Source organism: Felis catus, chromosome B4, assembly GCF_018350175.1.
Source record: "Felis catus isolate Fca126 chromosome B4, F.catus_Fca126_mat1.0, whole genome shotgun sequence".
In the NCBI taxonomy this organism is placed as follows: Eukaryota; Metazoa; Chordata; class Mammalia; order Carnivora; family Felidae; genus Felis; species Felis catus.
This window is the reverse complement of record NC_058374.1, coordinates 19,200,867-19,228,009: the sequence shown is the minus strand read 5'-3', so window position 1 is coordinate 19,228,009 and position 27,143 is coordinate 19,200,867. Positions and strand designations below refer to the sequence as shown.

The 27,143-nt window shown below is 38.1% G+C and overlaps 1 protein-coding gene across 2 annotated transcripts in view; it reads right to left on the bottom strand.

Moving 5' to 3' along the window:
- The window catches only part of PLXDC2 (plexin domain containing 2), a 448,003-nt gene that overhangs the window by 184,324 nt on the left and 236,536 nt on the right, over positions 1-27,143 (bottom strand). For both annotated transcript variants that reach the window (XM_003988142.6, XM_019834014.2), the window contains exon 4: positions 17,367-17,436. In XM_003988142.6, coding sequence (XP_003988191.2) covers positions 17,367-17,436 — 70 coding nt within the window. The remainder of the gene's footprint in view (positions 1-17,366; positions 17,437-27,143) is intronic.

Here is a 27,143-nt window from a genome sequence, read left to right as displayed (position 1 = left end):
AAAAAAGGAATAATGATTTACAGAGCCTATACTATGGGGATTTATATATTCCATTTCTTTCATTTTATACAGGCTAAAATGCAATTCATTAGCATTCGAGTTAAGGCACAGGAAGGGTGGTGTAACCAAATGCCATAACCAAGACTTATGTCAGAGGTAGTAAAGAAATCATTAACAAAAGGATATTAATGAAATAAAACACATGGTCCAATAACAAAAATGCTGCTTCTAGATGTCCACTACTTATTTTTTTAAAGCAAACTGCAAAATACTTCTCTGAGTTTTAAATTATCTACTTCATTAGGTTAAGATACTACTTTCTCAATGCTACTGAGTGGCTCTTTATCAGGCATAGGGTGTCCAACTGCCAAATATCAAAGTCAAGATACTTAAATGGTATGCACTGGGGAAGAAAAATCACTTGAGGTTAGAAAGTCCTGGTGACTGCATGATCATTCAGGGTTTCACACGTGTAGCTCAACAAACAACTATCTCACCGGACAACATCAGTTTTTATGGGTTGAAGCCACCCTCTGGCTAAGGCAAATGGAATGAAGATAACGGATTGTACTTAACTACATGGAAATGGACACCTTGGTGAAAATTTTAAAAATGATTCAGCAAACCAAACATTTTCGTGTTGTGTTTACTGTTAATAAATTATCTTAAACGATGTGAGTTATAGGTAGATTCTCAATATCTTCAAGCTGAGCAGCACATCGGAAGACATCTTCCTCAAGTCGAAGCATGGGGCTTGAGGGTGGGGTCTACAAATCTAATAGGTGGTTCCCAGATAAAATGCTGGGGTCCATGCTGGCCCCTATAGGGTGGGTCAAAAGGAAGCAGCTTTGACTCCCATCAGAAAGGATAAGCCATGCACATATGAACTAACAACCCAAAATAGATCGATTTGTCATAAAATCCAGACCCTGATAATGATATTTTTTGATATCTTTTCTTTCTTATTTCTGCCTTTTCACCACTGGGACTCACAAAGTTCCTTCTTCATTATGATTTATTCCCAGTCCTTTAAAATTTAGAAGAACTGTTTTTTTTTAATATGTCCTTTGCCTTGCATTTAGGGTACAAAAGGCTCTCGTACAGAACACTTCAATCTTAGAAAAGCCATTGCTTTTAATATAAGCCAAGTGAAAGTGGCACAGTGGTTATTCAGACTGGCATTTATACGCCTTCTCTGCCTATAGCTCTGGTGTGCTGTAGGCTCGCTTTTTCAAGGAACTCCTACAAATGTTGTTCACTTTCAGAATGACTTATTTGAATGAGGTGGTGGTAACAGACAGGGTCTCATGGAATCCTATCTTGAGAAAGGGAAAAAATAAAGTCTTCTCTGCTATGCCCTTTCTGAGATCTAATCCACATAGCATCTGACTATAATGTTAATTTGAAGTGGCTATCCAAAATTTTGCATTTGCACCCTGCTGAGGGGAGACTGCAACCTGTGCTTTGTTTTGCATTGGGAAAATCCTGATGAGACTATGCAGAAATCCCTTCTTTCCAAAAGAAAACAACATTAAAAAAAAAAGAATGTGTAGGGGGGATAAATCACATTATAGTTTAGAGCACAGATTTGGAGAAAAGTTAATGAAAGACATCAGGCGCTATCTCTACATACTGCCAGACCACAAGAAAAGGGAGAAAAAGTACACGTCCCCAGTGAAAAACTCTAAAAGACAGACACAAAACAGAGGTGACATTGGGCTTTGTAAAGGCAACACTGTGCTCAGTAGTCTAAATCTTGACCTGTCAAACTATTACAAGAAAATAATTAGAGCCGCTACCTAGGGATGAGTAGTGACTTTTTTTTCCTCTTATGGTTTATAGGCAGCTGTAGTTGAATTTATGCCTAAAACCTCTAATTGCTTTCTCCATGGTGCAAATAGAAAGATCTTTGCAAGTTCATTTTTACTATAGAGTCTCCACAGACCAGATGTTACATAAAGGCAGTGTATTTCTTAAAATGTGTATCGTCCCCTTAGCAGGCATAATAAATATGAGAATCACTTGGGCGTTGATGAAACTCAGATTTCTGGGTCCTGCTGACACAAAGCCTAATCTAGTAGGAAATGTGGGTGCCTAGCAGTGGCTGGGGATGGGGCTTTTAGTCCCCAGCATCCACATCAGCTTTGCCTTGTCTAACCTGTAAAATGATAATTAAAATACAAATCTTAGGGGTGCCTGGGTGGCTCAGTTGGCTAAGCATTTGACTGTTAGTTTCAGCTCAGGTCACGATCTCACAATTTCATGGGTTTGAGCCCTGCTTTGGGCTCTGTGCTGACAGTGGGGAGCCTGCTTGGGATTCTCTCCCTCTTCCTCTCTCTCTCTCTCTCTCTCTCTCTCTCTCTGACCCCCCGCTGTACTGTCTGTCTCTCAAAATAAACAAATAAACCTTAAAAAATTAAAATAAAAATCTTACATGCATTTTGAAATGTGAAATGTTTGAAAATGCTGCTATATTTATTAGAATGAAGCAGTGTGAACATTGAAATGCAAAAACGGTATGCATACTTGCAATCTCAGCTTAAAGACCCTTAACTAGGCTCATCCCTCCCATGCCCTCATCTTCTAAGCAGGTGGTTGACGCTTCGCCCCTCCTACATGGAAATTCTCCATCGGCCCATGTACACAGGTCTGACACAGGGACCAGATATCCACGTGTATAAGAAACACTCCAGGTAATTCTGAGGCAGTCTGCTACTCATTCCAACATTTTATCAGTTCAGTGGCACCCACCGGCCAGGCATGAAATGTTGAAAAACACCATTCCAGTTTAGTTCATGAAAATAAGAGTTTTTTTTTTTTAAACAGAATTGAGTAACGGCTTCCCTCCCTCCTCCAACAGGCGAGAGAGCCTGGTACTCATGGTGGCAAACTGCATGAAAACTGCTGCGGGATCAGCCATTGTACGGACAGCCCATCACCTCTTGAGGAAGAAGAAAGGCACGCTTTTGCCTTTGACCGGAAAGGTGTGCCATCTGGACGTGCATAGAAAAGGCAAATCGTTTAAATATTCTGTGTCTACATAGAACAGACAAGCTCTTTCTTGGCCCAGGAATACCCTGAAATAAGGAAGCCACTTGGACAATATTTAAAATGTCACCTATTTCTCAACAGAGATACTTTCACAGACCCAGAACTAATGTAATTCCTCACTTGCACCACTGCGTTCCTCAGCACCTTCCAGAGCTGGTCTTGAAATCCCTCCTTCTGCACATTCTTGACCGCATACTAGATTGAGGTATTTGCCATTTGTTCCACGAGGCTGGTCCTTCCTTCTCTGCAATAGTGTATCTACTGAAGGCAGCCAACAGCTGTCTGTTGTCACGTATGCCTGTCCTTTTTGAGAAATCTTGTGGTCTGGAATTCATCCCTTCTGGCCTGCACTAGTCCCTGACACTATGCCTTCACTGAGAAGCAGCCACCTACCCACCTTCCACAATGTCTCAGTTAATGAGAATGCCTCTCTGCTTTGGCTTCAAGAACATATTACTGGCCCTTCTCATTCTACCACCCTGATGTAGCCAATCCTGTAACCCAGCCAAGCTTCTGCTTCCCAGAGGCTGGCTCCTGCTTCTTATAGTTTGGCTAACAGACAGGTTACTCAGAATTAGGACATTGCCAAGAACGTAAGTATCACATTGTTCCAGAAAATTTGTATTTCTGGAGTTGACTCCTGCCGAGTTTGAAGCCCAAAGTCACTAAGCCCTTTGGACATCTGTATGAGTTGGCTCAAGCTGACATAAAAAAAATACCATAGACTGGGTGGCTTATACAACAGAAATTAATTTTCTCAGAGTTCTGGAGGCTGGAACGTCCAAGATCAAGGTTCCAGCAGGGTTTGGTTTCTATTGAGGGCTTTTTTTCCTGGCTTGCAGACAGCCACCTTCCCAGTAAGTCCTCACATGGTCTTTCCTCTGAATGTGCCCAGGGAGAAAATGAGCTCTCTGGTACCTTTTCTTATAAGGGCACTAATCCCATTGGACCAGGGCCCTCCTTTATGACCACATTTAATCTTAATTACTTCCTTAGAGACCCACCTCCACATATAACCACTCTAGGGGTTAGAGCTTCAACATGTAAGTTTTGGGAGACACAGATGTTTGGTCCATAAGAACATCCTGATATAAAAGTGTCCCAGGCCACACAGCGAGGAACGCCACTGGTTCTGGCCTTACTCATTTCTAATTCACTTACCCTTTCTCACTGGTCTGCTCTCAAAACCCCAGAATTTCTTGCTGCCAAATCTGCAAGGCTTATGACAACAGGTGCAAACGACTTACATTTTCCTAGTTCTCTTTGGAAATACCCAAGAATTTGTTTCCAGCTTCTAATTATTACATTATTAACTAGACAGCTGCCAATAACATACAAATGTGTTGATTAATTAGACTGGGATATCTACTATTCTTAATATTACTGTAGCATTTAAACCAAAAATCACTAATATCCTTTTCTGCCCCTCTTTCACTGCCACATTCAGCAACTTGATATTAACTCAGGTTTATTCTCAGGAATTTTAGATATTAATCTAGAGTTGAAGTTTCTGTTTTTAGGATGGCATTACTAAATCCTTCAACAAACAATTTAAACAAATATTCTTTTTTTAAGTTTACTTATTTATTTTGAGAGAGAGAAAGAGTGTGCCACCTGGGGAGAGGGGTGGGGGGGAGAGAGAGGGAGAGAGAGAGAGAGAGGGGGGGGAGAGAGAGAGAGAGAGAGAGAGAGAGAGAGAGAGAGAGAGAGAGAGAATCTCAAGCAGGCTCCAGGCTCAGTGCGAACCTGATACAGGGTTTAATCCCATGACCCTTGGATCATGACCTGAGCTGAAATCAAGAGTCGGATGCTCAACCAACAGCCACCCAGACATTCCTCACCAATTCTTCTAAGAATGAATACTATTAACAGTTTTTTGTATATCCTTCCAGATTTTTCTATGCACTTGAAAGCATATATATGTTCTTCTAAATCATTTCAGAGGTAGTTCATGTGTGCCTAAATACATACCTGTAAATGTATGCATGCATACACGTACATATATCGTGTGACACTGTTCTTCACCTTGCTTTTTTCACTAAGTCACAGAGAATAACTCACTCTATTTAAAGACTCCATGATATTCTATTCTGTGGGCACATAATCATTTAGATTACCTGTCCCTAACCTGAACATCTTTACGGATGGATATTTAGGTTGTTTCCAATCGTTAGCAATAGATATCCTTATACATTAGTTCACACATGTGGGGTGCACCTACAGGATACATTTTTAGAAATAGAAAATGACAATGTCAGGTATACATTTTATATTTTAATAGATAATAACACCAGCAACACTTGAGGGTATCTTTTTCTCCATACCCTAAAAAGTGTTTCTGATTTATCTAACTTGCTCTTTTAAAATCTCTTCAATCCACAGGAGTGGAAATTATAATATTTATCATAGTTTTAATTTGCATCTCTCTTATTGGGAGCGAGATTACATGCTGTTCCATGTTTAACAGCCACGTGCATTTCCTTTTTTAAAAATGAAATTTTAATTAAATTTATTTTCTTTTTATTTTAGAGAGAGAGAAAAAGAGCATGAGAAGGGGAGAGGGGCAGAGGGAGAGAAAGAATCCCAAGCAGGCTTCACGCTCAGCATGGAGCCTGACACAGGGCTGAATCCCATGACTGGGAGATCTTGACCTGAGTTGAAATCAAAAGCCAGACGCTTGACCGACTGAGCCACCCAGGCGCCCCTAAACTTTTTACTTTAAGATAGGTGTAGATTTAGAGAAAAGTTGCAAAGGTAATACACAGTCCATAAATAAACTGGACACCCTATTCCCCATATCATTATCACCTATTCATATGGTATCTTTGTCCAAAATCAATGAAACCATGATACGTGCTTAACCACCAAAATTATTAAGTAGACATACTCAGATGTACTTAGTGTTTACATCGTGTCCTTTTTCTGTTCCAGATTCCCATCTAGGACATCATGTTACATTTTGTTGTCATGTCTCCTTAGGCTCCTTTGACTGTGACAGTTTCTCAGACTTTCCTTTGATCTTGATGACCACGTCAGTTTTGAGGGGTATGGATTGGGTATTCTGAAGTAGGGTGTGGTTTTTCTCTGGCTTCTTTCAAGATTTTCCTATTTATTTATTTATTTATTTATTTATTTATTTATTTATTTTTCAGTTTAAAATTATATGCCTAGGTATGTTATTTTATTTGTTTGTTTTCCTGGATGGTGTTTGCAGAGTTGCTGGTTTGATGACTGTCATTGATTTTGGGAAGTCGTTCGCCATTTTTACTTTAAATATTTCTTCTTTTTTGTTCTCTTTCTTCTCCTTTGAGATTACAATGACGTATGTGTTACGTCTTTTATTATTGTCCCACAGTTCTTGGATGTTTGATTTTTTTTCCCATTCTTTTTTTTCTTCATATTTCCGTTTTGTTTTTTTAATAACAATTGTTTTACCATTTATTCACTTTGGAGAGATATCACAGGAGGGGGGGTGGAGCAGAGAGAGAGGGAGACACAGAATCCAAAGAGGAAGATAGCTCTGAGCTGTCAGCACGGAGCCCAACATGGGGTTTAAACCCATGGACTGAGACATCAGGACCTGAGCCTAAGTTGGGTGCTTAACCTACTGAGCCACCAGATGCCCCTTCATGTTTCCATTTTAGAAGTTTCTCAGTTTTTAATGGGCCTATGTCTTTGGGCTGTGACCTTCAAAGCGTGTTTCTAGTGGAATCATTTTCTCCTGCCTCCTGCTGTAGGCTGTAGCATTCCCAGTCTATTTCCCGGAAACCCTGACTCATGTTGACCATGTATTTTTATTTGCCCTTATGTGAGGCAGGAAGGTTCCAGGCAGCCCTAGTGGGAAAAATAAGTGTCCTCTAGCTAGGCTAAGGCCCTAGCAAAACAATCTTCCCCTGAAGATTAGGCCTTTGTTTTGGAGAAAGTTCTGTATGTATTTTACTATGATTCCTCTTACTCTCTCCCAAAAGGGCCATGAGGGGACGCTTTTCAGATTTTCACTCTCAGAACCAGATAGGGCTCCTAGAGGTCAAGCCCGTAGAAGCTTAATAGCGCCCCTAACACTGGAGACTCCAAGAATTTCTTACTCTTAGGCTAATCCACACTTCAACTCTGGAAATTACCATTTAGGTGTTATGACCAATTTGTGGTGCCAGTGGCTTCTGCTCTAGGTAATCAGATACCCACTATAATCCCTGGATACACTTATCTCTCCAGATGGGGATGGTGATTTGTCCTGTAATCTCAGCTCTCTGTTGGGTCCAATGAAAGTTATTGATTTTCAGCCTGTGTAGCTTTTTCTTGTTGTTAGATTAGGAATAACAACTTCTAAGATCTTTATAATGGGGAGCTGAAATCAGAAGTTCCTATAATTCCTTTTTGATAAACTGCCTTTGTCACTTGCTCATTGCTGAGTTTCCATATTTATCTTTTCCTTACACTACATCTTTATATATTAAGGAAAATACCCATCGAATGTCAGGTGTGTTGCAAATATTTTCCTAGGTTGTTATTTCCTTTTTCTTAATTGTTGATGTTTAAATGCCATGAGTTTTTAATATATGCAAATTTTAACATATGTAGTTTGTGTTACCATTTTATTTTATGGTTTCTGGGTTTTGTATTATTCTTAGTAAAGTTCTCCCAATTTCAGAATTACAAAGTAATTCTTTCCAGTTTTCTTCTAGTGTATTTTATATTTCTGATAGAATAAATCAGCTTAATCTGCATAATATATTTCAAATCCTATGGAAAATAATAGAGTTTAGTGTGTAAGTAGCATTGTATCAGTGGGAGAAATAAAAAAAATAGTGTTAAATTGGTAGCCATTTACATTGAAAAGAAATCAGACTCCCACGTACTTTTTTTGTAAAGTTTATGTAGTTATTTTGAAAGAGAGAGAGAGTGGGAGGGGTAGAGACAGGGAAAGAGAGAATCCCATGCAGGCTCCAGGCTGCGAGCAGGGCTCGAACTCATGAACTGTGAGATCGTGTACTGAGCTGAAATCAAGAGTCGGCCACTTAACCAACTGAGCCACCCAGGTGCTCCCTCCTAAGCACTTTTTACAAAAATAAATATAAGAATTGAAATAATTTAATTTCATAGTTTAATTTTCAATCTAACATTTGGAAACTAGGAAACAGTAAAATAGCCACTCTTACTGCCACCATTACAGAACAACCAGCATTACTTTCCCTTCTGATTTATTCACATGGTGTTTTAAAATAAATACTATTGTATGTAATTAAAATTTTATATCTTGATTATCATTAAGTGTTCTTTCCATGTTAACACACAATCTTGTCACTTTAAATTTTAGTTACATAATGTCTTATTTTTTTAAACTGAATAGTGGTTAGGATTATATAATCAGTTTTATTATATAATTGGTTTTATTCAATTTTATCTAATGCTAAAGAAATAGCTTTAAAAACTTCTCCAAGATAATCTCTAATTATTGAGAACCAGAAAGGTCAAAAGTGAGAAGAGTAAATACTGTGTATGAGAGTGCACTGGTGTAAAGTTTTGGGGGGTAGCTGTGCTTTGAATGCATTTTTTAAAAATTTATTTATTTATTTTGAGAGAAACAGAGACAGCACGAGTGGAAAGGGGCACAGAGAGGGAGACAGAGAATCCCAAGCAGGCTGGTAGCACGGAGCCCGACACAGGACTTGAACTCAGAAAACCATGAGATCATGATCTGAGCTGAAACCAAGATCTGGACACTTAACCGACTAAGCCACCCAGGTGCCCCCTTGAATGCATTTTGGAGGAAAATTGATAAGTTACTTAAAGAATTACCATTTTAAACAAAGAAAAAAAAAAGAACCAGGAGAAAAACAAAATGTCAGAGCTGAGCCCACTGACAAAAATTCATAAATAGTAAACCCATAAATGGTAAATCTTATGCTATGTCTATTTTACCACAATTAAAAAAATTAAAGGGTTTTTACTCTTTAACATTTATGTAATATTTCTTTTTTTGCAAAATCTAGTTGTTCCAATTTCTCCTAATTTTTATTTTTTCTAGAATAATCTAAAAGTGCTATGGATTTTTCCCTGCAAGTTATTAACTAAAATGATGCTTGCTTTTTAAAGTAGCTGTTAAAATTGATAATAAACCAATTAAAAGGTGTTTTTTAATCTTCTTTGCTTTCAGCAGAAACCTCTCATTTGAACAACAATCCAAGCAGATTAAATGAAAATATCTCTGTAGCCCTTCAGCTAGTCAAACCAACAATGTAATCTTAACTCGCCATAACCCCATCAGAAATAGCCAACAAAACATTTAGAATTATTATTTTTAATACTATGTTTCAGCCTTACAGCTGTATCAGTTGAAGTGAGAACAAAGTTCTGAGCTGTTTTCACATTATATCTACTGTTTTTCTGTAAAGCATTAAAAAATAAGGAAAGATCCTAAAAAAATAAAGATTGGCATTGAAAGAACAGGCACACATAAAGGAATCTGTTTCCTAACTCAAAGGCAACACATCACACATAAATTTAAACAAATATTTAATTTTGCATTTGTGGGTGGGTCTTCAATACATTTTCAAGTTGCAATATTAGCAATTACCAAAACCAAAATTAGCAATTACCAAAAGTTAGCTACCCATAGCTAACTTTGTGCTTTGATGATCTGTCCTTAACATTCTTGTTATACAAAGGGTAGATTAAAAAGCATGTGGCCTGCTGATTGTAATAACACCTGTTATCCAGTTATTGCCTATGATACCACAATTGGAGGAACATTTCAAGATTCTTCTACCTTGCCTTACAAAATGGCTACATTTTGTGAGACTTTCAGACACTCAGAGTCAGAGAGTGTCTTTAGAGGAGATTCTGTACTGCAGTTAAAGATGACAGATATACCTACGCTGATAAAGAGTACATCCCAAGTCATCAAGACCCTATTATACCTCCCACTCATGAATGGATGAGCCAACCTTTAAAAAGAGCTGTTAGAGATAATGACAAGTTAGGTTCCTGAACACCCTCTGAGCTATGGATAATGTCATCAAGGAAAACAACAAACTACTTTAACAAGCAAGCACAGCTTTACAGAGGAGGTATTTTGTAAAGGATAAAAGAGAAAAGTTACATATAAAAAGGCATAGCAATAATAATAGTGACAATAATAATAATAATGATATATGCTATTACTGTAGCATTTTCTATGAAATAGGTATTGATAACGTATTATTAGTTAATCTTGAACAAAATTATTTCTGAACTAGGTACTTTTATTATGCTATTTTACAGACTGGAAAACTGAGGCAAGAGAGAAAAAGGAATTTGCTAAAGATCACAATAGCTATCACTAGTTTGACTTATGAACCTATACATTCTGGTTCAAATACATTTATCTTAACCTAGATGCCAGATTGTTTCTCAAAAAAAAAACTGAATTTCAATTGCTGGTTTCAGGAGGAATTAAGGGAGCTCTTTTGAATTTATTCCTGAAATGGCTGGAGTCCAAAGTTAGTCCCACATTGCTCATTATTTTTTTCCCCTTCCTTACCAGGATTGGACAATGGAGCAGCTGCTGTATACTGCGACTTTATTAATTAGTTACCTAGACTCCGTTTGTTTTCAACTGGGTGATATATTTGAGCATCTGTGCAATATTGTTATTTTTCTGAATTATTGATGCAGTGACTAGGACAGGATGCAAGCAAAATATTTGTTGCCAGTGTTTCAAATAAAGTCTGGATCCCCGAGAGGATACATGATGCTTTTTTCCAAAGGCAAATGTTCCTAAGTGAATGTCTAAGCACTAGTGATGTGTGGACTCCTCTGTGGCTGTTATCGCAAAAGAAGGCATTAAACCTGGAGAATGTGCTTTTCAGCCACACTTTCATCCTGGCTGATCAACCTTCCAGATTCCTGTCTGCAATCATGACTTCAGCATCACGCATCGATGGTCCTCTCCTTTTTGTTTTTCTATAATTTTCTTCCTTTGTTCTACCCATATTTCTGCCTCTCGTATTTCTCTTACTCATTCCTATTGACTCAAGTCTATCTCCTGGGTGGTCTCTCTCTGGATCTCCTAAGGCTCTAATCTCCAACCACACTTACCCTCAGTCCCAAGAAGCCAGTGCTAATGACGTGTGACGTGTTGATGCATAGGAGAAACAGAACAGCTTCAGAGCATGCAATTCATCAAGCCACAGGGAAAAGAAATGTAATGTTGGTGAATCCGCTGAATCTACGTTTGGACACTAGACAGTCTGGGGAAGAGTCAATCATCTAGGAGGGCTGCTGAGATGAACTCGCTCAGGTTTTCTGAGGTATTTCACAGAAAATCATTTAGATACAGCAAAGCAGACATCACGAAACTTATCTTTCTGTTCAGAATCCCTTGAGCCCTTGTTTGTTACTTTAAATTAATGAATCATATGGGATGGATTTACTTTTGTCCAGCATCCATCCTTTCAGTACTTTCCCTCCATGCATCACATCTCCAGAAACCCATAACTTCTGCTTTCTCTTAATAATAATAACAATAGTTGGGGCGCCTGGGTGGCGCAGTCCGTTAAGCGTCCGACTTCAGCCAGGTCACAATCTCGCGGTCTGGGAGTTCGAGCTCCGCGTCGGGCTCTGGGCTGATGGCCCAGAGCCTGGAGCCTGCTTCCGATTCTGTGTCTCCCTCTCTCTCTGCCCCTCCCCCGTTCATGCTCTGTCTCTCTCTGTCTCAAAAATAAATAAATGTAAAAAAAATAATAATAATAATAACAATAGTAATAATAATACTAAAAGGCAAATAACTCCACATTGACTTTTTTTTGCTAGATTCAGAAAGTTAATAGATGCATTCTGTTCTGTCCTCTGAGGTTATATATTTAAAGACGATGGGGTTGGTATTTATAAATCGATCATCATGAGTAATAACTAACTCTCTTCCAGTCTTAAAAAAGCTTTTATAACTGTTATTAATCAAGTCCCTCTAAAACGCATGAAATATTACTTGGGACTGCAATTAAAATATTACTATTTGAAAGTGAGAACAAAAAAGAAGCTGGAAGATTTGCTAATATACTTCCGGAAAACCTAATCAAAACAATTTGCACTACATTTTCATGTTAAACCTCTTTCATTGGGTACTTAAAAGTGAAAAAAAACCCCACCCAAATGATTATAGACCAAATTTAAGAAATTAGTCTAAATTTGAGCATTTTTTTTTTTTTTGTGGGAAGGGAACAGGTGGAGTAGGAGGCAGGGAACGAAGGAAGATATATATTTTACTTTTGCCTTTTGACTTTTTTACTGCCATGCACTGATTTTTCGTATATTAAACACTGATTACATAATGAAAATTTTATATCTTATTAGTTACCATACGGCAAATGAAATAAAATAGATCTAAAATTCAACACCTTCCACTGAAACAGTGCTGCATGTCAGTTAATATCCAAAAAACTGGAAAAAGAAAGATGTGTGAATACAACTGTTTCGTACCCTGAGAAAAAATTCTAAACATTTTTTTTAATTGAACCTCCAATTAGAAATTCATGTAGAAGGAAAGGGAGGCCAAATCCTTCATTCAATCAAGGTAAGTAATACATATTCATCATTATCTTTTAAATTTATATCATCTTTGGTTGCTGATCTCATGTGCAACTGTCGGCAATTCCACACACAATTTTAATTATGAACCGGCATCTGTCTACATACTTAAATTCTGGGGCCCGAATTGTCTGGATATTGTCAACCCTTCTCTTTCCTTTTATTTAAAGTACCTCTTACCCACCCCTGCCTTTTCTCTCATCATAGTTTTGGGTTCCCATGATGGGCTCATGAAAAAAATGTCATTATAAGTGGTGGTCACAGGAATTAAAAATCAAATCGCCATACTTAAATCTGCTTTCTGAAACACTTAAAATATCACCTTAGCAGCCTAATAATAAAAAATAACCAATTAGAGTATTAGAGAGAAAATGAAGGCAGTGTGATATGCCAACAACACAGCTTAGTGGCGCCATTAATGGAAATATTTTTATGAGATGCACAGAGCACTAGTTTTTTAATGCCTGAAATATTTATATTCTGAAGTATTTTTGAAATAGAAAGATAAACGAATGCTTTCAGATTCTGTTACCAGTGAACCAGAAAATAAGATGGTGTTTCTAATTCATTTTGTGCGTTATTTGTATGGATGACTGAAGCTTTTGAAAATTAAAATGCTTAATAAACAAAGATTCATTTTTATAATTTATAAATGAGTGGTCAAAGCTTAAGTTTTTGCTTACATTTTTTGCTTGAAACTTAAGTTTATTCATAATGAAATATGTATATTTAAATACAAAGACGGGTCACAATAAATTATATATATGTCTGTATTGTTAAACCATTTTCTGTTTTGAAATGGTGTTGATCTTAGCAATGACACAAGACATCTTTAAGCTCATTTCGGTCGTAAAGAAATTTGTGTCTATGTGAACGGCGAGAGAGAAGAGGGGTGGGGGCTGGATTTTAAGGAGGCATGGGAAACGGGAAAACAGCGTAGTAGGAATGAAGGAGATTGTACTTTAAAATATCCACTTTAACATTTCACTTTCTTTTTCCCAAATCCAATGTAAAAACAGCTTCAAGAGACATCTGTAGATACAGTTGAGGAGAACTGACAGTCGATAGAATATTCATTTCTGTTTCACAGACACCCATGCATCCCTCTTTAAAAAATCCCAGTCCCGGGTCTATTTAGAATGGTCTGCAGTCAACTGGATTTAACCTCACCCGTGGTTTCAATTTTTCTCGCAAACCATTCATGGGTAATAACTTTTCAAGATTTCTAATGTGACGAGCATTTGTCAGGAGGGTCCACCTGCCTATCACACCTAGTCAATCACAGACGGGACCCATCAAAAGTCTGTGGTTCAGAAGTCCCCCATTAAGAGGTTCTTAGCTTTACTCGCCGCATCCTAATGGATCCTGTGGCCTGGAAACCTCTGCAACCACAGTGATTAAAGAGCTCAGCGATGTGTCTTGCACTGACTCTGTCTCTCCTTCTTCACTGCACACGCCCTGGTTAAGGCACCACGATCCATGCAGAAATACCAAAAGCCCTGCTGCTAATTGCTTTCTTTGCCTTGGCCGCCCTCGCCTTACCCTGCTCTCCACGGCCAGCACAGGCCAGATGTGTTCTCTACTCGGAAAACCCTCATACCTGCTGGATATCATCAAATCGGTAATATTCGAGGTATTTCACATCACTCTTCTCATCTCCCCTCGCTAGACTTTAACTCCAACCCTCCAATCGGGATAAACAGATGTACGTGACAGTCCTCCAGATATACTGGCTACAGGTTCAGCACTGTCCCTTAGTTCAGCATCCCTTTGTCTGGAATGCCCCTTCCCTCCCCATGTTTTTTTCAACCCGCCTCTCTGCCTACTAAAATTCTACCTTCCCTCAAGGCCAGTGTGACAAACCCGTTCTTGACTGGCCCAACGGGAATGGCCTGGTAGCAAACTTCTGCCCCTCCAGTATTTAGAGTCAGCGTCCTCTGATGCTTAGTTATATACTCCTTCCTCTTCTTAAAAGAAATTTTTTTAATGTTTATTTATTTTTGAGAGAGAGAGACAGAGAGACAGAGCACGAGCAGGGGAGGAGCAGAGAGAGAGAGACACACACAGAATCTGAAACAGGCTCCAGGCTCTGAGCTGTCAGCACAGAGCCCGATGCGGGGCTCAAGCTCACAAACTATGAGATCATGACCTGAGTCAAGTCGGTGCTCAACCGACTGAGCCACCCAGGCCCCCGGCTCCTTCCTCTTCTTAGATTCTAAGATCCTGAGCAGGATCCATATTTTACCCTTCTCTGGATACAGTGAAATATCACATCCTGTGCCTTTCACACAGCAGGGGTTCAATCAATAGTGACTGAATAAATAAACAATAAATGCACAAACAAGCTTTTTATTTAGTCAAAAACTTTTACAGGAGATTCTTGTTTTGTTTTGAAGAAACCCAGGTGAGTGTCTAAATTATCTCAGTTATGCCTCTCTAAACAGGGTGTAGATTTATATGTGCAAGTTCGATGCTAGTATGTTTTAAGTAGAGAGAAAAAAATGTTTCTTTACATTAGTGCTTTCTTCAAAGAAGATGGAGATCATTTAAGATACCAGATTTTTCACTTATCTTGAGGATCTTTTCAAAGGAAATTGGTACTTTGAAGCAGTAAAGATGATATAGCTATTTGTTTGGGTTTCTTTCCTACCAACTCAGCTAAGGGAAATCTTAGTTCATATTGGCTGAATCACCGACATGACTTTTAAAGATAAAACAATTTGAGAAGCTGAAAATCAAAGGGGTCTGTATTTTTACCACCGTGTGTACAGATTTTGAACAAACGTGGTTAATAATTCACTGTTTAAAATTCAGTGGAACACGTTTTAAAATTCAGATGTTAGAAAATGTGCTTAATGTCCAGCTTATAAAATAGCCATGTTCATATCATACTTCAAAGATGTTAGGAAGCATGATGTAATTCATAGTGTCGGGGCCATCTTTCATTTTTACCTTTTCCCTTTTATCTCAATCCTTCAACACATCAATTAAATGTCTATTAAGTGCCATGCATCATACTAGCACAGAAATGCATGGCAAGCTCAAAAAGACATGGTCCTTGTGTGAATTTTGCTTATATTTAGTCCTTTCTTTACACAAAATTTAATAGTGTCAGAACTGAAGCCATTGGCGTTCCCTAAAACCAGCTCTTCTGCTTGAGTTTGTGATTTCTGCTGACAGCATCATTTCTCTCCCTTGATTTGAAAAAGCCACAGACTTGCCAAAGCTCTCAATATGTGCCACACAAACTATTGCAATATTCTTCCAATTATATGTAGCAACCCCAGTCTTTTTACACTTGAAGGCATTATACAAACGTCTGGGTTCATCTTCTTAAAGCTTATTACTTACTAATTAAGGACTAATGACTCACATAGACTCTTGAGGCAATATATAAAATTGTCCCAATTTACCTTTCTCTTCTTAATATGCCACATTTTTTTTTTGTAAATCTACTTCCAGCTTCTCTCAAACTCAATTATTTGCTATCCTACATACACCTTATCCATTTCTTCTTCTGTGTATTTACTCAAGATGTTCTTCCATGGGACCTACCCTTCCTTCCCTACGTAACCACAGAAACTGAGACATCATTTAAGAAATATCATAAACAGCAATTTTTCTATAAAGTCTTACTGGACTTTCACAGATGGCTCAGCTTTGTCATCCCTGGAAACCCATATTTCATCATATGTATTTTCTAAGGAACCCCCACATTCTGCTTCACTCTAATAGTCCCCTAGGCTGTACAATCCCAAGGCAGACACAGTTTTGTTTCCCATTGTTCAGAGTAGGTGCTCAAAAACTTTTGTTTGTTTGTTGATATTTCTGATTATAAGTCTTATTCTGAATCCCGTGTATCTTCTAAATTTTATATTAAAATGTGGCACGAGTGATCCACATGACTTCCTTACCATTCAGAAGATCAATAATGAAACCTGGTGAAGGAAAGGGACTCCTGTCTAAGGTGCATTAGACATGGGTGCTCTGTATGTAGACTCCATTCCACCTCTGGTTTTCTTTTAATTTATTTCTTGACTTACGCTTCCATGTTTATGTTTTTCCCTCAGAACACAGGGATATTCTCTGGCCTTTTGCTTATCTCTGCTAGTAGCACTCAAGGATTAAATTTTTCTGACTTCTGGGATATACTAAAAAAACGATAATTGCCTTTCTAGAGTATTGCTAATCTCTATACTAATCTCCAAAGGTTGTGCAGAAAAATAAAACTAAAAGAATCCCAACTGAATCTCAGTGTTTACTTTTAAAATTCAAATTAGTTGCCGGTCAACATAGGTGGTATTAAAGAGTGGGGGAGGGGCAAATAATTAAAGGTAATATAATGAGGATGTGTGTATACATATTTATATTAATCAATTACATACATTAAAAGAAAGAAAAATACCGCAGCAGGTTCCTTAAACACCTTTTTCTTTTCCAGGTCTATTCCCATTTATGCAGTCTTACCATATTACCAAAGATGAATTAAAACATAGAAGGAAAAAGAACGAAAAAAAAGTAGAAAGAAAACAGATGAATCTAAGCTGAAAATTATAACTCCACCTTTTTTTTCTGCTGAAGTTTTTCCAATAGCTGTACTCTTTCTTAGATTTGATTTACACCCATGACTTTGTGATAGAAGGCAATGGTTTTCCCAATAAATGTCCCTCTTGAAATGTAAAGTAAATTAAAAATAACTATAGTGAAACTGTAGATTATTTAGGGTGGATGGGTAGAAAAACACTTACCCCCAGTTGCCACAGTGATTTCACGTAGGAAATGGCCATAAAATGGGAAATCGAAGGACAGATTCACTCTCTGCAAGGAACAACAACCAGAAAAGAAAATCAATAATGTACATAATCGTAAATGTAAAATGAAAGCTTCCAGTTAAAAAAAAAATGATGCTTCTACTTTGAACTACTATTATTGCAGTTGACTGTTCGACCTTGAATCCCTGGTGGTAATAAAGGATTTCTTTTCTCTGGTAATTAAGTGTTCGAAGTATGTGAGAAGAAAAAAGTTGACTGTGATGGTCTATTGGTCTGTTCTTCGCTTACAAAAAGAATCTGGAACTTTCAACTGTGATTGAAGCTATTCTCTCCAATTCTCTTAGTCGTCCACTGAGAATCAGTTCAGTCATCATGGTGAGCAATTTATTTTAGGATTCTATTTTTAGTTTGATTAGTTTTCTGCAACACAGTAGAACATGTCATCTATCAAGTTTCACTGAATAAGACAGCAAAAAATTTATTTTATGTAATTATGTATTCAATTTGTCTTCTGTACATTTCATAATGAAAGGCGGTTTCATGTAACAAGATAGCTTGCACTCTGATCTAGACCTGCAGATATTTTTATTTTTGGTGTGATAAACTCTCTGTATTTGGTATATTATGTCCACTTTAAAAAGCACAGAGTCAAAGAATAAAAAAATGCTGCTTATTGGAGAACTACTTTGCCTACTTAACTACTTTAGAAGAAAACTGGAGAGACTTAAGAAGAAAGCTCATAAATTTCACCCCTCTTTGTTCGAAAAAAGGGACCATATATACATACATATATATGTGGTTTTACTTATTATTGTATTATTTATAAAATATGTATGTATTTATATTTTTATATCATATATTTATATATTAAATACACATATAATTTATATAATAAATATATATATTATACACAGTAAAATAAAAACAAAACACAACAAAGCAAAACAAAAAACCTTAGATTTTTCATATGTTTGAAGTGATACAAACCAGATATATTATTATTAGGCAAGAAGCAAGAATAAAGTGAGTTATAACAAAAATGACCAACTGAAATAAAAGGAGACAGAAAGAAATTAATTACCTGGTTTAGAGCCCAAAAGCACACACAAATTACCTACAGCAAAAGGTTTACATGTTGAAATTCAACAGTCTATATTACAGCTCTCCCAATATACAAATTAAAAAAAAATAGAGGTATATCTAGATTGAATTTTGCTCATTCCAATTTTGCAAATGATCGCGTTTTTACATCCATCAGAGATTTCTAATGACTTATTTGGCATGAAATTAATGATTCAAAATTTACAGTAACTTTCAATTAGGTTTTCATTCCCTCCTTTGTAATGAAAGCTGCATCTTCCGAGAGGGTTTATCACCATTTTTATTTTATGCTGACTGATGGGAACAACAAAACCCATTTTCACGGCACTAACTGAAATGAGTGGTTACTAATAACCCTAAAATAAAAGCTTCCAATGGCAAAATTGGGTATCTCATAAAAGACATCCAAAATAATTTTATAAAGGCGCTTGCTGTGGTATATTGCTCTTCATCGTTGTAATTTATTTCCATGCTCATGAGCAAACTGGTAAAATTCATCACCCTTCGGAACCCTTACTTCCAGAGTAGGAGTTTGGTTTAAATATGTATTACTCACAAATGCTATCAATTACTCTACCAAAGATGAAACATAGGAATAGGATATTAGTGTCTCTGCCACCACAAACATTTCAATATTTTTAAAAGAAGAATGAGACACACACATATGTAAGTTTGACTTTTCTTGAGAAATAAAGACATTCTCAAGGAAATTTTGTTAATATATTATTCTGAAGAACAGTATCAATAATTGAAATGCTTCCCTGTGTAAAGGACCAGTTTACCCTAGCTACCACCATGACCGCTTCACGGACACTGAAGGAATAGCAATGCAAATTTAGAAAGATGCCACCTTCTCAATAACGATGAAATCCACCATTTCTCTGTGGATAATACTTTCCAAATGTAGGTTCCTAATAACTTCCTCCTAGGCTTGGCTCCAATTCCCCTAGAAGTCATTCTCCATATTATCTAGCACATCACTCCCCCACTTGAAATCATTCAATCCAGATCCAACTCTCTCTGAAATCATGTCAAAATGGTGACAATGTGTTCTAAGGCCCAACACTAACTGGCCCCTGCTACCTCACAATTTTCTCTTCACATTTTCTGCTCCAGCAAGTCTTCTAGAGCTTTCTTTTAGTTCCCTTGAACCTGCCACCTTTAAGCGTTGGTTCTGGTACTGCTACAAGCTGTCGCTTATGACTGTCATAGTCTTTCAAATTTGGTTGGCCATGGCTTCCATATTCTTTAAGCCTTGGCTTAGTTTGATTGGCACCCCAAATACCAACTCCGACATAAGGATTTAGGGGCAGATAGTTTGTTTGGAAAGTAATCAGGAAGTACTTGCTACAGAAAGTGGGAAAAGCGAGACAAGGAAAAGAGCAATCAGTAGTAGATACACTACTAGGTATGTTACTGTTATAGCTAGTTCTCCTCTTGGAGAGCCTCTGAGAAACAAGAAGGAAAACATGCCTTAGAATCTTCTCACTGGATGTCAGGAGGCTGGGACATTTATCCATTAACTCCCATCTCCTACCGACTGGAGGTTAATTCCCCTCCTCCCCCAGACTCCCTGTGCTTGTGCCTTCAGACAGAAAGAAGAGACAAAGCACTTGAGCTGGTAAGTTGCTGATATATTAGAACTGCCCTCCATGGTTTCAGGTGAACTCAAGGAGGCAGAAGGGATAAGGGACAAAGCATCAACAGGGACTAGCTAGGTCACATCCACAGAAACTCCTACTTTGACTTCTTAGCTCAAGGTATGCCTTCTTATGATATCCTACCTAGCATTCTCTACATATACAGACTCACATAAAGCAACTGCATAAGATTCAGACAATAACTGCATCAAAGTGAAACTTAGTGTCAGAGTGGTTAAGAACAGCTTAAGAGGAAAACTAGAATTTGAACCCACATGTGGTGGACAGCGATGGCAATGCTCTTAATTACTGAGATGTTAAAACAAAGCGATGAGAAAAGTCATACATAAAGGCAAGTTTTTGAAAATTATTATCATGCCTCCCTAAAACACATAACTGAAAAATATTAAAACATAAACAGGAAAAACAAAAGCTCTGGAATTTTATAGAGTGCTTTTTCGTCCCTCAGGGAGTGCTTTGTGGTTTTTGTTTATTTGTTTGTTTGTTTCTTTGTTTGTTTGTTTTCATGGAGTGCCCTGACACTAAATGATTATATATTCAATATCATTATCCCTGGGTAATTAGATCATTATTTTTCCTCAGTATGGTATATAAAATAGGCATGCGGGTCACTGAAGAAAAGTCTTATTTACTCGTTCATCCAGTTGACAACATTTACTTAGCACCTTATATATACCAGTCCCTAAATCAGAGGCTGAGGATACAACAGTCAATAGGTCCCACCCATTCCTTCCTTTGGGGAGTTCACAAAGTGGTGCAGGAGAACATCACCTAAGGATAAACAATAGGGCTAGGCAGGGGCAGAATAAGGCCCAAGACAGGCGACCTAACCCAGAGGAGATGTCACTGAAACTCTTTTAAAATGACAAACGGAAGTTAGCCAGATGAGACCTTAAGGCATGGAAGCAGAAGCGATAGGTCAAAATAGGGGTAGAAAGTAAAACTGGAAGCCTGGGTGGCTCAGTCGGTTGGGCGTCTGACGTTGGCTCAGGTCATGATCTCGTGGTTTCCGGGTTCGAGCCTCGTATGGGGCTCTGTGCCCACAGCTCAGAGCCTGGAGCCTGTTTCTGATTTTGTGTCTCCCTCTCTCTCTGCCCCTCCCCTACTCACGCTCTGTCTCTCTCAAAAATAAACATTAAAAAAAAAGAAAGAAAGCAAAACTGAAAGGACTTTATGATTATTGGAAGGACATTTAAATCGGGAGTGAGGGAGGATAGTCTAGGAAAGAGGACAGGTTTGTAGCGGGGTGACTAGTGGACTATTGTGCCATCAATTGAGATAAAGAGCTATTTTGGTTAGGTGTGAGAAGATTAATGATTTAAGCATTCTTTACGTAATAAAAAATCAATAAGAATGACCCCAAGTTGAATATGCAACATGGGACACTTCTGCAACCAGAAAGGCTAACCAGAACCCTGGATTTGTCACAAAGTCACTGTAAACAGAAGCAAGCATAATATTGAAACCCTGGTGTAGTTACCAGACCCTGAGCATTATCCTATCTTGGATCTCAACCCTTAAGAGATATTCCATGTAAAAGGGGTAAGGGTTTGGGAAACTTGTCACATAACTAAATTAACAGTCTGGGCAAAATACAAAATAAAAGCTTAGAAGTGAAAATTTCAAGAGCATGGGCAACACACCTAGAATCAACTGAATTGGCTACCTTCTTACACTCTGTGGAAAGGAGTGAATTATCTGAAAGGAGAAATGGTAATTTCGATACAGACAAATGGCATACGACTTCTTCATCTGGGGAAGGATAAATTAACGGAACATTCTTTGAAGAGTCTGTAGAAGTATATGAAAAGAATCCAGACAGTTGGGTGCAGATTTATGGCAGGTACAGCCATGTATGATAGTGACCTTTAAAACCACATCATGCCCTCCTACAACATGCCCTATGAAAATACTCTTGGGAACAGACCATCAGGCTCCATTAGGGCTATCCTCTCAGATTCCAAGGCACTTCTTGTTGCCTCTTTTACATATTGTTCTTATGCCTATTGCTATCTGTTTTCAGACTAATTATTGTGATCTCTGCTAACTCTTTTTAAATAACAGAGGAATTGTAATCCTAAGTAAACACTATTCCAGTTTAACTTGCTTGCCTATTTCTCAGTGGTATTACAATGATAAATTAATTTGTCAATGCCGGTAAGACCTTGAAGACAGAAACCTAATACAAATTAAGAATATGGAGTGGGCACACTTATAATTCTAAAAGCTACTTTTTAAAATGTTGTTAATAAAAACTTTTTGTTTGAAGACAGCTTCTTATGTACGGTAGTAAAGCTACATTTTTCTGGTTCCCCCAAGTCTTTATGTCATTTGTATAAGACATAATCCTGGTGAAAAGCTTGTGGCAAGAAAATTAGTAGTAACTAAACTTTAAGTAATTGCTAATTTCATGAGTTCATGATAGGAAATGGTCCAAAGAATTTAGGGACTATTCATTTATGCAAGAATGAATTCATTAATTGATCACTAATTTCTATCCACGTCTTTCAACATTCTATTTTTTAAATGTTTATTTATTTGAGAGAGAGAGAGAGAGAGAGAGAGAGAGAGAGAGAGAGAGAGAGAGAGAAAACGAGCATGTGGGTGGGGGAGAGGCAGAGGGAGTGAGAGTGAATCCCAAGCAGACTCCATGCTAAAGTGGAACCCATTGTGGGGCTCAATCTCAAGGCTGTGAGATCACGACCTGAGCTGATATCAAGAGTTGGATACCTACTCAACTGAGCCACCAAGGTGCCCCTCAACATTCTATTTTTAATCATTTAAACAATATTATGTTTGAGGGGCACATATTTCTACCTTGGGTCTCTCAAATTAGTGAGATATTATCATTATTATTGGAAAAATGAGATCTGCATTATTTTTTCTAAAAGAAAAATAGCTCCTTATTTGATTCCTAATAGTTGGAAGTGACGTAATATGTGTTGTGTTTAACATCAATGAAGGCAAATTGCTTTACTAATAGAATTATACCACAATTCAATAATATGTTTCTGAGCAATGTTATGATGCCCTCATTTCTGTTATATTGAAATAATCATAACTACTATATTTACTGTTGGTAGGAAAATGCAGTTAGCATTTAATATATTAGACGTTATGCTAAGTATTTTTGCCTATATTTAGCAAGTATGAATGCTAACATTAGAAGGCGAAAGTAAGATAAGAAACAGGAAACTTGCATAGTCAGGAAGTATCTTGAAGAAAGATATTTGATAATTATAAAAGGAAACACAGTAACTTTATAGTGAAGGAGCAAATTCTAGAAGGCATCCCCTGAAGCAGGTGATCATAGTTAACATCACCAGAACCAGGAATAGTGACATCATGTACCTTCTGATACGATGCACAAGTAAAGACAGAATGCCATTTCTGTAATGCCACAAAAAGTAATTTGGTCTGAAAACAGAGACCTGTGTTAAAACACAGAAGAAATAGCAGACAAACACCAAATCAGCGACACTGTATGAAATAACTATCCAATACCCTTTAAAAGTATCAAGTTCATGAATGACAAAGACTGAGGAAATGTCATAGATTGAAAGAGGCTAGGAGACTGGATAAATGCACGCGATGTAGGTCGTAGACTGGATTCTGAAGAAGAAAAATGGATGGTTTGGGACAATTAACCAATATGAACGAAGCCTTACACTGGTTAAGAGTACAGTAGCCGTGTTAACTTCTTGTCATCAACAATTGTACCATAAGCATATAAGGTGTTAACACTGAGGAAAGCTATATGGGAACTTTTTCAACATTTCTTGAAAGTTTTTTTTTTTTATATTTATTTATTTTTGAGAGAGAGAGAGAGAGAGAGAGAGAGAGAGAGCGAGAGCATGAGTGGGTGAGGGACAGAGAGAGGGAGAGAGAATCCAAAGCAGGTTCCAGGCTCAGAGCTGGCTCAGCTCCAGCTGTCAGCACAGAGCCCAGTGTGGGGGTCAAACCCATAGACCGCAAGATCATGACCTGAGCCGAAGCCAGAAGCTTAACCGACTGAGCCACCCAGGCACCCCCCCATTAAAAAAGCCTGAAATTAAAAAGAAACTTTACAAAAACAAACAAACAAAAACAAGTAATAAGTTGAAACTACTAGAAGTAACAGAGCCAGAATTTCAATCCACAAATGTTTGACTCCACATCTCTTGAGTTTTGACCACTGTATCATACTATCTCCCTTCTTTTATAGCAGGTGCTTCTTTTCCTACCTGTTATCAGACTTTCCATAACTGTGTTTTCTCTCTGGGACCCTTAATACTGTCAGTCATTCATGTTTTTGTTCTTAGTAGACAATAATTTCCTTTAAAATGTAGTCATAATAAGACATAGTCAGAAGGCTCCCAGATGCATGAGGCCAAAGCCATAAAAAAAAAAAAAGAGAAAATCTGAAGAAGGTATAGTCTTCTCAGATGAAAGTGCTGGGCCCGGACGACGGAGCAGTGCTGGGCAGAGCCACGCTGAGCCACAAGCCACTGAAGCCTGATGGAGCCATGCAGGTGCCCTCTCACCAGATGGGCACAGCCTGGACTCCACTGTTTTTGTTTTTGTTTGTTTTTGTTTTTGCACATTTGGGGTTTAGGTGCATCCATTTCTTACCCTCCAAGGAGGGATCCAGGGGCCAGTTTTCCTAACTTACAGAACCTTTGCTTTCTTTTTTACAGTTCTCAATGGTAATTGGCTGTTAACTGGTTTATTCACCTATTTAACTGAAATCGATCTCCTTGCACAATAATATAAGAAGTAATATAAACTAAAGGACAGGAGAGTGATATAAACTAAAGGACAGGAGAGTGGTATAAACAGGACCCCATACGTATGCACGTATGTAGCTATAGAAACAGAAACATGTGAATGGACAGGCTTCCACAAAAAGCAAACATGAAAGGAAGAAATGGGCAACGGAGAGGGATATACATGGATGCAACAGCAACACAAACTTCTTTGATATCCCCTAAAGGAAAATCTGGCTTCAAAACCGTAAGTGAGCTGAGTGTATTTCAGAAATAAAGTAGCTGCCGTGGGCAGTATAACTCACAATGTTTTTTTTTCTCCCACGGAGAATTTTTTTTTTTAATAAAAATGGAATTTTAACCAACTCTCACACCCTTGGAGGAGTGGATGGGACATGGGTCGTTAATCCAGTGACTAAAAACACTGGAAGCCTAATTAAAAGATCACAATGTTCACGAGAAGGGGCTAATCAATACGTAAATATACAGACAAGAGCCGGGCTATTCCTTTTAGGAATAAAGCCCATCAATTGAATTGATTTTCTGAGTTGGAAATTCTAACTGCTCCAGTACTTTTTTGGTAACAGAACCAAGAATTTAAAATTAACCCTGCACATTGAATGATGCGCTGCACGGGACCGTTCACATGCCAGGAAACAAAATGCAATCATTGTGCAGTTACCTGATACTCGTTCAGATGAACTGGGGTTAAGTGAACTATCACCATATCTTTTGACCTCTCCCATTTCATGGTTTCCAGCAAACACGTGGCTTACAGTTGCTTGCCTGTATTTGCACATTTTGAGAATTATTCAAATTAGTTTGCGGGGATATTTACTATTCCGGCCGGGTGTGGAGGAACACTGTTGAAGGGCACAGAGAAAAAAATAACAGGGTTTTATAAAGAAGCCTTTGGAGGGTAGGTGGGTGGAGGGTGAGAACCAGAAGCCACTTCTGGATTTTTCACACTATTCTACAAGCAAGGCAGTGGATTCTGCCAGGCTTCTCACGCTGAAGTGTACATGATAATCACCGAGGGTTCTCGTTAAAATACAGATTCTGGGGGTGCCTGGGTGGCTCAGTCAGATGAGCGTCCAACTCTTGATTTTGGCTCAGGTCATGGTCTCAGGGTTGTGAGATGCAGCCCCATGTCGTGTCCATGCTGAGCTTGGACTCTGCACAAGATCCTCTCTCTCTCTCTCTCTCTCTCTCTCTCTCTCTCTCTCTCTCTCTGTCCCTGTCCCACTCTGCTTTTAAGTGTGTGCGCTCCCATGCTCGCTCTCTCTCTCTCTCTCAAATTAAAAAAGAAAATAGAGATTCTGATTCTGTAGGTCTGGGGGTAAAGGGGTGGAAATTCTGCATTTCTAACAAGCTCCCAGGGCTGCTGATACTGCCCCAGGGACCCCACTTTGAACAGCAAGTCTCGATGTCACATCACGGTCTTTGAAACACTAAGACCATTGCTGTAAGGAAAGTTTGGCAAGTGTGAAATGTGTTAAAAGGGTATACAGACTTCATTCTGGATAACATGGTCTCACTTCACCTGGTAACAGTTACATGGCCTGGAAATTTCCATTTCAGGAGTTGAAGCCCAGAGGTACCTACTAGCCAGGACCCAAGCAATGATTTGTGGCCACACTACACCTGAGGGCAATGACACTCTTCTGTTAAGTCCTTGACTGGTGATCGTCCAACAGGGCAGGCCAGGAAAAACACTGTCTTCCCTTCTTCCCCGTCAGTGGAAAATAACTAAAAAAGTTAAATGTTTGCATGGCGATTGTTAATATTAATGGAATGGACGCCACGGAGTTAAGCATTGCACAAATGTTAAATCGTGTAATACTAATGACAACCTGAGAAGGTAGGTATAATTATCCTTCCCATTTTACAGATGAGAAAAGTGATGGCAGAGCAAATAACACACTCAAAGTCACCCAGGTTGTAGTTCGCAAAGGTGGAGGACTCAAATCCAGGTAGCCTGTTTCTAAGTCTGCATATGTAAACACAGTATCGAGCCGCTTTTTGACTGATATGTTCAGATCTGGAATTCAGTGAAGGCCAAGTTCATCAGGAGAGTAACTAATTCCAAACTTGATGACGGGGTGAAATTGAAATTTAGGCCAAGTTCAATTTTAACGTTTCATCTTTCTTGGTTAATTTCTCTTTTTTAAGTTTTTATTTGGAAATAACTTCAAATTGAGGTTACAAAAATAATGCAAAAAACCCTCCATACTGTTTATGCAGAC